The 11,590-nt window shown below is 43.4% G+C and overlaps 1 protein-coding gene across 5 annotated transcripts; it reads right to left on the bottom strand.

The window, feature by feature from the left end:
* Window positions 1-1,299: 1,299 nt before the first annotated feature.
* LOC112278151 (uncharacterized) lies at window positions 1,300-10,884 on the bottom strand. 5 transcript variants are annotated; one of them, XM_024511303.3, is made up of 24 exons: window positions 10,781-10,884; window positions 10,129-10,297; window positions 8,617-9,546; window positions 8,433-8,519; window positions 8,002-8,195; window positions 7,686-7,784; window positions 7,244-7,378; window positions 6,903-7,024; window positions 6,415-6,726; window positions 6,177-6,264; window positions 5,916-6,021; window positions 5,679-5,792; window positions 5,294-5,457; window positions 5,026-5,143; window positions 4,646-4,870; window positions 4,309-4,499; window positions 3,856-4,023; window positions 3,619-3,733; window positions 3,367-3,504; window positions 2,917-3,081; window positions 2,506-2,715; window positions 2,195-2,389; window positions 1,967-2,038; window positions 1,300-1,846 (listed from the first exon to the last, which is right to left on the bottom strand). In XM_024511303.3, the coding sequence occupies exons 2-24, from the start codon at window positions 10,174-10,176 to the stop codon at window positions 1,688-1,690; spliced, it is 4,155 nt and encodes a 1,384-aa protein (XP_024367071.1). In that variant the 5' UTR covers window positions 10,177-10,297; window positions 10,781-10,884; the 3' UTR covers window positions 1,300-1,687. The 5 variants fall into 5 exon arrangements, with proteins under 5 accessions (XP_024367071.1, XP_024367069.1, XP_073387826.1 ...); XM_024511301.2 differs by having other exon boundaries at window positions 10,687-10,825; XM_073531725.1 differs by lacking the exon at window positions 7,686-7,784 and having other exon boundaries at window positions 10,687-10,825.
* Window positions 10,885-11,590: the final 706 nt, after the last annotated feature.

The raw sequence follows: 11,590 nt of genomic DNA, 5'->3' as shown, positions 1-11,590 counted from the left end.
ATAGAGAATCAATAACCAGTAGATTCAATTCAAGAGCCAACATTTGTTGACTTATCAAATGAGATATTGCTATTATTATAGCCTTCAAAATGATGTAATAGAGATGAAAATTTCCACAAATGAGATATTCTTCTTTGAATAGATGGCAAGATACAACGTGTGGCATATACATACTACTTTATTGCTATTTTGTCATTTTTCTTTTAATACAAATTTTTTAAGTTTATGCATCTTCTTCCAGTTCATGTTGTTGACAAAGAGGGAAGAAAGCTTCACTCTTATCTTTATATATAATATCTACCTTAGATCAATGTATTAACATTCTATAGGACCTCTAAAAATATGTTGACTTTGCATGAGATGTATCTTAAATTGTAAGGTAAGTTTTCTATATGGACTATCTATATAGCAAGATACAAGAGCTATGTGGCAGTGTTCTATGGGATCTCTAATATGTGTTGACTTTGCAAGACACATGCCATAGCTTAGATGGCAAGTTTTTTACATGTGGGGCACATAATTAGCTTGTTCTTCAAGCTACCAACATGTGTAGTATATGGCCAACTTGTTGACCAGATTTATAACCTAAAAAATCAATTATAGACACCTATAAAATCAAAGTAGTATCTATAAAGCTTATAAAAATAAATTCTTTTAAAATTTAGTCAAAATAAAAATCAATTCTTTTAAAATTTACTATTTGTATATTACAAATACATATTTGATACTTTTAAATCTAAGAATGGTTAATAGAAAAACTCAACTTTGCTATCTTATAATTCAGACATTCACCAAAATATACAACAATAACTAAAATATGATTAGTTAAGTAGATAATAATACATACAATCTAAAACTATACATTGAATATTAATCAAATAATTTATTATATGTGATACTATTACTTCAATTAAATCCAATGCTTTTATTTGTTCAAAACCAATAATAACTATCATTATGGCCAACATTATAGGTATAAATAGACTTAAAACCATCAAAACTTGAAATTTTTAGCATCTAAGCAAAACCAGGCAATCAAATTGTTCAAAACCTAAAGAACATAATCCAAGTAATATATTCTTTTGATTAATTTTTGGTAATACAAACACTTAAGAAAAGAAGGGAGTACTAGGTATATAGGATCGGAACATAAGACAAATTATTCAACATAAAATATCTAAGAATATTACTTTCGAAATATTATTGTACAAATGTTTGTATCTTAACATGTTTTCGCATCACATGCATCCAAGATTCACAAATGAGTATGACTCACACAATCACTAAGAACATTACATGTGTCAGAATTGGGACAAATTGGATTGAATATTACTCATTTCCAAGGAAACGAAGTCATTTCTCGACAACACAACACGCTGTAGGACTTGAATAGCCGGCCATGTACAGGGTGTATCTGAAGAATTTACTATACAATACCTTAATAACTGGAGTGGGTGCCGCTTCACATCTATCTTGGGTGTTGTTAAGAGTCGGTAACTATGGAAAAGACCGTTTATAAGTACTCTTCCCATCAGTGTCATGTGTTTGGAGTGTTTCCTGATCCGCTGTGAGCCAGACTAATTTCTAGACGCACCCTCTTTTCCTACTCTATATTCTCGCACTATCCCCCACGTAGATATTATACATGTTGTACCGTAAAATTTGGGCTCATAGATGTTTACGCTTGTCAATAGAAAAACAAGGAAGACGAGTCGGTGCCATTTTGAGCATCCCGCGAAAGCAAGGATCGTGCCTCTGCAACGGAGCGAGGAGGATCCAGGTCTTTCTCTTGCAATGTACCGCCCTGCAGTCGCTGCATTTGCGTTGCGAATACATCATCTAGAATCTGCGATTGACGATAAGAAGTGGTCAATAAATCTCACGTTCACGTTCACGTTTCACAGTCGCAATCACAAGGAAGCTCCATTAGCAATTTTCATAGATTGATGCAAGGAAGAATACTTACTCCAAGGGCAAACGATGAGCCTTTGTACCACGACCTATTCCCTTTCCTATTCTCCAGGAAGTGAAGAACATCCTGCGTTGTAAGACAACAGATTCGTTCAGCACATTTACGGGACAGTTCACAATCATTAACGTAAAACGTCATGTAAAGTATCGTGTCTCAGGTAGCATCTGACAAGTTCAGAAATGAAAACTGGCCAAGGAAATACAGGCATATGGAAGGTCATACTCTAGCCATACGGTCCCAAAAGCCTCGACAAACTGCAACGAATACTCGTGGGGTGAACACATCATAAAGGTGAGAAATTGTGTCCACAAGTTGAGTGTTGAGCGGTTGCATGCGATCACAAATGTCGGACTCGCCACCAGCCTCTCTGGTATCCTGGAGTATTTTCTTCAGTTTAGTTGTCCTTGTCAATTTTGCCTGTGCATCCATCACCGTGAATTGAGAAGTGAAACATGTAAGCACATGTCATGCCAATTCGAAAGCGATTCGTTAGACACATCGAACATGTCTATTATAAATACAAATGAGCTTACATTGTCCGAAAGTTTCTCCACAATAGATTGTAAGTAATTCTTATACTTGGCTCGAAGCTCAATAGTAACCTCATTGAGGTGTTCTCCAAACACAATGCGGCCAGGTCCACCATCTTCCGGAAGACAAGCAACCCATGTCTTCATCTGTCCTTCTATCCTAGGTCGCAGTGTGTCTAACAGCCGCTTCAAGCTATTCAGCATCACTCCCAGCTGTTCCAGAATCATGTCAGGGAAATGTTGGCATGCATACATACATCCACCACATGCAAGAAGTACGTTGCAAGGCTATCTATCATGAAGTCCATCAAATAGCAGAGACCCGCACTTGGTCACTACACAAAAGTGATGGCGATGGCATAATCTTCGCGTGTATTTATAATACAAAAAGACGAGCGCAGAAGAGGCCATTACCTGGTTCGGCACAGTGTATATAGTAGGTTTCTGTCGACGAGTAAGCTTCTGCATGTACTGCAAACTAAACTTTTTTGGGATCATAACATCCTTCAGAGGAAGGAGCACCTCCGCATATTGCTTCTCAAGTGCCCCAATCACTGCTCTTTCAATGTCTGCTAAAGCCTGCCAACCGAGTTACAGAAGCCCAGATTTAGGAACGAATTGGTGATAAGCGAGGCTACACTTTCCTGGCTTTGTCATGAGGATAGAAACGCTGGAATTGTACAGTGCAAAGTAATAAGTTCTGGGTCGAAGCCTTGGCCACAGAACTCCCCTCAATTCCATGATCATACCAGCTAGACATTTCACCCTCGACATGAGGGTGAGGAAATAAGAACTACTTAAAATATGCAAGGTAATTAATGGCTTATTCATGTTCCATAAAAGTTATCAGGAAGAGCTACTTACGTTTTCTAAAGCAACAGTATACTCAGGCCAGCGGTTCATGATCACTTCAAACTCATTCAGAGTATCTTTGATGCGCTCATAAACTTCTTCCACAAACGGTGACGTGGTATGCTGCGTCGTATCCCACGTGCACCGCTCCTACATCAATGCTCAGTTTAAATCATATCAGTAGCTTCTCTGAGTGTACGAAAAGATCCCATGCAGATCAATGACAATGAAGAGTACAGTTGAGGTCAGGTTTGAGATGATTACTTTGTCAAACTTGCAGAAATCAAGCAAATGCAGACGCTTGTCCTGAATCCAGAGAACGATGTAAAAGTGAAATAGAGCTTTGGCATCTACACCTCCCTTCCAACAATCGGGATTCCTGCGATCCATTCCAACAATTGGGATGAGGTGCAATTCCGAGATGAAGAAGATCAAAACTACCAATACGTTAAATTCTTACCAGCGCTGCAGCCAAGACGAACAGAAAAGGTAACCAATCACCTGATTCGCCAAGATGTTAGGTCTTGCTGGAAGTCAGCAGTGGAGAGCATGAGTTCAGCAACAGGTGGTGAAGGGGAGGACGGGGGGCAGGCCACCAGAAAAGAACGCAAGCGATTAGCCAACTCCACATCATATACGCATGCTGAAATATTGGGTAAATCAATAGAGCTGCAATACCAGTGACTAATGTCATCAGTATTCATCCCTTTCATGTCAAGAAACCCAATTCAGTAATGAAGCATATATGCGCACATAGATAATAGCTATGAAACACAAGCATGTTTCGGACGATATAAATGAGATAATGAACCACAAGCAAAACTAAAACAATCAAGTGCTTCTAGTGACCTCTTCGCTTAACCAGATTCACGAGATGTGAAATCATGAACAGATCATAATTCAGACCTAAGTTCGGCAAAGTTGTACCGGACAAACTTTCATCAATCTCCTGACCTGGGCAATACATGCTTGTTGTGTATTTCGATGTCGGCACGCACTTCATTGCGGACATTCAGGCACAAGGTTCTCATTTTTTGATATGCGCTTGACATGCTCAGCGGATCCATTAAGAATCCTTCACTACTACCAGATAAGAATTCATCCGTTTCCATTACAAGCCGCTTCCATCTCTTCATAGCCGCAGTCTACCACATTCCCACAAACACCTTGCCCATTGAGAATATGCCAGCGTATACACTAAACATGCTACAACTCAAATGCTATTCACAAACCTATAGTGGAAACAGACAAAAATGTCCTTGCAGGTTGTGAGAGTAGGATCGTGGAAAACCTTGAAATAATTTCTGAGGGTATTCCGTGGTTCTGAAGAAAGAATATCATGTAGCAGAGTATAAATCTGCACTGCTGGAATCAACGCAGGCGCCACAGACCCAACAACAGGTCCAGAAAAATCAGCCAAGCCAGATGAAGAATTCTCATCAAGGGACTTGTAATTTTCAAAGACAACTGCAAGAAGCTGCTCCACCTGCTCTTGTACATCCACAAGCAGACGTTTCTGCAGCACATCATAGCAAATTTCACAGACGTCAGGTCCGTCTACTGCGTCTGAGGAGTTACATCATTGTGCACAAAGATGCAAGATAAAAGAGAAGCACGACGTGAACCACGTCAAAAAAGACCTATGATAAATAAGCGATCATACTGCCCTACCTCCTGTCGATTCAAGGAGTTCTCGGCACGAGATTTAATGATGGGACACAGAAGATCATGAATGAGAACCAAACAGTCCTCAGTAGGGGTAGCCACTTCCATGATGCACACAAGGTACCTGAAAAGGTCACAACCACAGATTCAGCCCAAGAGTACATCATAGAAAAGACCAGCTTAGGAGAGATCGGTAACGACATAGCCCTTGATGTGATGCAACTCCAGTATGACTATTTGCAAACAGCATAATCTAAATACAGTGCGCGGTTACCTCAGCTTAGAATAAGAAGCTGACACTCCATAGCAGGATGCAAACTCAGAAAGTAACCACAGCCAGGAGCCTTCCAGCCGCAGGTTACGACGTTGAAAATGTTGAACTCTCATGGCCACTTCCAAGACAATATCATAAGCTCTTGTCTCTCCTACGGGACCCCACTGCATGTTCAACGAAGACTTTGAGGTGCAAGAAATTGCGAGGGATATATCGTTTACACAAATGCAAGCACTCCAGTGCAATCAAGGAGGAAAAAGCTTCTTGTGGGCAAAATAGTTCATAAACAGATATAAAGCGAAGGACCCTGAAGCGAAAGAGCATTTACATTAAGTAGATTAGGATGTTCTTCGTTAACATACACAAACTGGGTGAGGAGATTTACCTTAGCGGAGTCAACTTCAACGGATGTCATGTAATAACTGAGAAACAATTGAACTTTTCCTACACAATCATGGTCTGGTACGCTGTAAACATCGCACCACCGTAATCGATCGCCCTACACAATACCACAGCACGTTACAAACTCGCTACGTAAATGCAGAGTTTAATATGGTAAGAAAAACAATGAACTGTTAAAATAGAAGTATTAGTGCTGGTTGTCTGAGAGCTGAGGACTTACGGGATCGTCACTGATTGAAGCAACATGCACAGTCAGTCGACCGTGCAAATTCCCCCTCTCGTCTAGTACATCTAATAAGAGGTCATCCCCTGCACTCTCAGGCAGGCTGCACAACCCACGATCAATGATTTCTTTAGATAAGCTGGAATTCATTTGATCTTTCTTTGTAGATCGAACAAAGTTGCAGCGAGAAATTGACGACATGTTCTGATTATTATGAGCACAACAGATGTTTGAATATGGGAAAGTATCGTTACTAACAGAGTAGCGGTCTCTCCAGATCCTGGTTTCAGGCGTAGACTATCTTGCTCTGATGAGCTCTTTAACCGCAATAAGCATGTAAATTTTTCTGCACGAACAGAGTAAAGAGTAAAGAAAACGTAGCCCCAAGACGAAAGTGCATATTTCCATCCCTTAGCATCTTTCATTCGAGTATAACACTGAAAGAGGTAAGCGATTTGGGATGATCAATTGGGATGAAATGAAGAGGCGTTGATACCTTGTGGTAGTTCAGCAAGCGAACTATGCCGCAGGCTACTCACTTTCTCCTTGAGCATTCCTGATACGTGGCGGACATACTCAGCACCAGCATTAACATATGCCATACTGCGTTGAGATGAATTGTGGCTACGTGTCCCTTGCTTTGGAACAAATCGCATTTTCCTTACAGCAGACCAACCAGTGGATAGCAGTGATCGTTTGTGAGAAGGTGTGCGCCCTTCAAAGCTGAGGGCTGCTGTGTTGGTATCAACCGCAGACAAGCTGCTGCTACGAAGAGGGTGTGGTTTAGCCAAAATCTTCAGTTTGCGCACTGTTACACCAAAAAATAATGATAATATTAAATAAAAGCCGAGCAGAAAAGATTGTACGATATCCAAGCAACAAAGATCAGGGTCCCATATTTTGCCTTGTTCATTCCAAAACGAGAATGAGGTTTGAAAGTGAGCCACACATTATGACAAAACATATAGTAAAAATGAAGCTCACATTGAACTTTGATTTTGCCAATTGATCGTTTCTGCAAGAAGGCAGCGGCAGAGTCTCCGAGTTCCTCGCTCACATCTCTCCGACTGCCCTCTTCATGAGGTTGCAATAAGAGTTGTTGTAATCTGCATATTCATGTCGCCAGTATGATCAAATTTATGCTCCACGAGACTAGTACCAGAATCGCAAACACGGATACTTAGCTATGATAAATTAGGCATAGCAGCGGGATTAAAGGAAGTGCTCTAAACTAGAATCCAGAATGTAGAATCTTTGTTCGAGTAACCGGCACTACAAATGAGTGCTCAGGGTTGCACATTAGACTTAAGCGGCAAGGAACTAACCCGAAGCAGTTCCGAAGAAGAGAGCATTCGTTCATGAGAAACTCGGGAGCCTCCATACATCCCCGTGCCCATGCTCGGAGGCATAGACGGACACATGCATCGTAAGCTACAAGGGCCTGCCATGCTGCTTGTCCACTACAGCCATGGGAAGAAACTCGTCAAACATACTCCATACATCAGAAACAAACACAGAAAACCAAATCATAACAATCTTATTTAGGACCCATCGGAGGAGAAGATACTGTGATTAACAGCTTCAATAAAGTCCATAATGAGTCCCTTTTTAAAGACAAACATGTAAACTGCTGGTCATACTCCCTATTCGCGGAGGATAGCCTTCAATCTACCTCAGTAGGAGAAGGCAAAAAAAGGTGAAAATTTCAGAGCGCTCATCCACTAATGTCTGAATGAAAGTTTGGAGAAAGCAGAAGGGATTCTATACCTGTGATATACCACAGGAGGGGTTGGTGCAGGACGGTTGGGACCGGAGGAACCTCTACGATGTGAGGAGATACCAGTTTCCTCAGCAGTTGATATAGATCTACATAAAATTACAGAACTCACAATCTCAAACAGTGCCTCTAAACCCTCCCAGTGCCATATGGCGGACTTCGCATCATATAGACTACGGGAGAACATGCAATCAACTATCGTTAACTTTTGACTTAACAATACGAACAATTCATTTCAGTATCCAACTTGAGCCTTTCGAATGCTGTCTTAACTACCCACCAACAATGCAGGAAACCAGAGACTACCTCGCACTGGGTTCACAGGGTGTAGCAAAGGCGCTCTGTTGCTCGAGACCTGTTAAGTAACTTCCGCCTATGCTCGAAGCAGGTGCTTCAGAAACCTCCAAAACCACGCCATCGAAGAAGGGCGGTGCACTTGGAGGTCCCCCGGTCCTACTGGGCAAACGGTCCGGCGGTGACTCTACGTTTCCCTTGTGGCCCTGAGTTCATTAAGATATCCTCCCAGTTGAGATTTAACAAGGGCATTCATAATGATGACATCAAGCCTTGAACCCAAGTACAGCGGAGCCTAACCAAACAGAAGTGAGTTAACTCGAAATCACAGGTCAAGGCAAAAATCACGAATAGCAACAGGGTGTCAATGAAGATAGGCTAGGAAACACCCCATGACCTTTTCGACTTCATTCTATACAAGAGTACAGTAGTAAGTTCCGCACCTGCGCTGGTGTTGCGGGTGCTGCAGTCCACCGCTGGCAGGAAGGTTGAGTCTGCACAGTTCTCTGAGTGGAGCGAGATTCTCTCTCCTACATGCCAAATCGAACTGTCAATTACACTAAAAAAAAATTGAAGGCTTTTGCCAACTTGCGAATGGTTCCTGGAAATGGGAAAACGCACACTTACAAAGGGAGTATAACCTTCAATCTTGGGATAACCAGCACCTTGCTGTTTCCCGGAGCTCCTCTGAAGCCGATCTTCGTCAGAATGGTCATCCTCATCGCTATCGATGTCATCTTCAGACAACTCAGTTGCTGAAGTCAGATTCTGATCTTCTGAGGGTTGTACATCGCCTGAAGGGCCCCTGCTGACCTTCATGCTAGATCGTCCATAATCAGGGTCCAACTTTTCACTGCCTGTGTAAGCAACATGCCGCTCCAGTGGATCTTCCCGTCGACCGTAGTAAGGATCAAACCTCCCACTGCCGGTGTAGGCACCCTGCCGTATGTCGCGCTGGTCAATGCTGCTTTGCCTGCTACCAGCATTCTCTTTTCTTTCCTGACTGGTATCCTCTTTGCGATTAAGAGTATCCCAGCGCCCAGAGATCTCTCTCCGTGGAGTTCCTTTCTTCCCAAAGCTGTTCTTCCTAGATAGTGGACCATCGTAGTAGTCTTCCACTTCGACTGGGTCGGCCATCAGAGGAAGCCGCCTCCGAGCATCATACAACTCCTCGTTAGCTTTGCGTTCATGGCCTGCAGCGTTACCTGAGGGCAAGCTGTCTGAGGTGGACGTGTCAGGAGAGTATAGCCCAGATTCTTGCTCATCACCGGAATCGTAGTCGTCATGACCTCGGACATTGCCCCCGGAGATGGATCCCACACTCTCTTCCAAGTCATCGGCAGCGTAGGTTCCCTGGTCATGGGCATACACCGGCTTCAGGGCCTGAGAGTGCAAATGGACATTCGACAACTGTGGAGGAGGTAACCCAAAGGTCTTTCTCGTCAAGGTCGTGCGTGTTCCTGCCTTGCGATACTCGTACCGGGTAATGTCAGGACTGCCCATTGCTGACGCAGGCGTGCTACATGTTCTCGGCGTAGTCACTGTTCTTGCCTGCTCCTGCAACACCAACACGCCCCATATGATGGCAACTCATCTTACACACCTACCCAAACCATACTCATCACTATTACATCACGCGATTCAGACTTGTATATGAGACCCTCGTCCATGTCGAAAGTCTTAGGGGTACTACTGCCGCTCTAGGCGAAGAGCACTCAGCTAATTGTAAATCACAGGACCATTCATGTGTCAAATGAAGTGCAACAAAAGAGATTACTTCCAGCTTTCCAACAACCAACTCGCGGTGCTTTACGTAAGGTGCGAAAAGTAGGAATTAGAATGTTGTGTAGTACTGGTTCTTCAAACAACTGCTGTGAAAAGTCCAGCCTGTTGTCTTCGTCTCTTTCCGCAAAAGATACCCACTCCACCTCTCGGGTTCATGGCTTATAATCAAGGTAGAAAAGATTGCATTCCTTTGTCACACTTAGATAACACTCCACCCTCTCCCCAGCTCATCCAAAGACATTAGTTAACCCACCTGTAGACTTTGCCTTCAATGTGAAGTTCTCACAGCAATCGACAACGAAGTAGGAGGTGGTACGACAAGCAACACCGGGGACAAGTAGCGAAATACAGTACCTCGCGAACCCATTGCAAAGCCGAAGTATCAAGCCCGTCTGTAAACATCTTGGTATGCGCTAGAGTGTCACATCCCCTGCACCACTCGCTCTATCACCCGCCCCCCTTTGTCTTCGAAAAGATGACGAATCCCTTCGCTGTCCTCTTCACCGGAAGATCGATACCTATACTGCGGCAGCAGAATTTCAAATCCCACAAATATTATTATTACTCTTCTACGTTCACTCGCTCTATCTCCTTCTCTCTCTGTCTGCATGGCATACCTCTCTTCTTCGCCCCTACAACACTATCCGATCCACTAAGCAAACCTTCCTTACCCGGCAGCTGGGACGACCCAGACAAATCACAGTATACAGCAATAGCGCTCAACTGATGCGAAGGTGCAGTCGGCACACAAGACAAGAGGGAACAAACCGTCCACCCAAAGAAATTGAGAGAAGACGAAAGCAGGCGACCTCTGTCGCGCACAAACAAGGTCCGGCACAATGCAGGAGCAGTGGCAATTGCACAGCAATGCAATGCAATGCACGTGGAGTTTCAGGAAGATGAAGAGCGAACCTTGCTGGGGGGTGAAGAGAAGCATACGAGAAGTGTAGAGTAGTGCAGGGGAGGGGGTGCCAGGAAACGAAGCGGGAATGCGACAGCGACTGACCGTTTGAAAGCAGGGCCCTGCCACACGACGAGATCGCGACAAAGTCGAGGAGAGTTCCGCTTTTAAGGGAGGGGATTAGCTAATTAGGTCGGTCCTGACCCTGTTAGCTAGTTTCTTCCTCTGCAACGAAGCCCACAAGGCTGGAGGTCCGTGAAAGCGTGTGTTAATCTGCGTTACTTAAATTATGTAAGAGCCTGGAGAGTAAAATGAGATGTCACACATCTGGCCATAGAGAACCCTAATATTACGGTGACGGAGGAGTAATTTTAGAAAACCAACGATGGTTGTAATAGAGCTACAGTGAAAGAAGGAAAAAAGAGGGGGCTCTGTGCAACGGCAAAGAGGATCATATTGGCAAGGAATCCAAGGAACCGAGTGGATGGTCGGTAAGAGTTTACTGCAGAAGTCGTTCCGTGGGATCCATCAGAACCTATACCTCTCCTTCGCGCAGCCATATCATGCCATGCCTACTTTTCGGGGGAATTATCCTCATAGAAAATCATCAAAGTGTAAACATTGCAAATGTGCTTCTCCTTCCGAGCATTAGCCCTAAAAAGCAGACCCTCCCAAATCCTGGCCCAACATGATTTCTGATTCTGGAACAAAAGCATTTCCCTGTAATATCTCATGGGAACATGGCACTAGCATGGCAGAAAATGGACGAGTGAGCTAGTGTCGAGTAAATGCACGTTTAAGATGAGGAGTGATCGTGCACAAACTCCGATCAAAACTGTGCTCCCAAATTTGATTTTGAATTTGAAGCAATTGGGTAGTATCCCTGAGTCTTTCAAGAAGGACCAGAAATTTTGA

The sequence above is a fragment of the Physcomitrium patens genome, chromosome 26, assembly GCF_059467195.1.
Source record: "Physcomitrium patens ecotype Gransden chromosome 26, ASM5946719v1, whole genome shotgun sequence".
Lineage (NCBI taxonomy): Eukaryota > Viridiplantae > Streptophyta > Bryopsida > Funariales > Funariaceae > Physcomitrium > Physcomitrium patens.
This window is presented reverse-complemented; position numbering and strand designations above follow the sequence as displayed.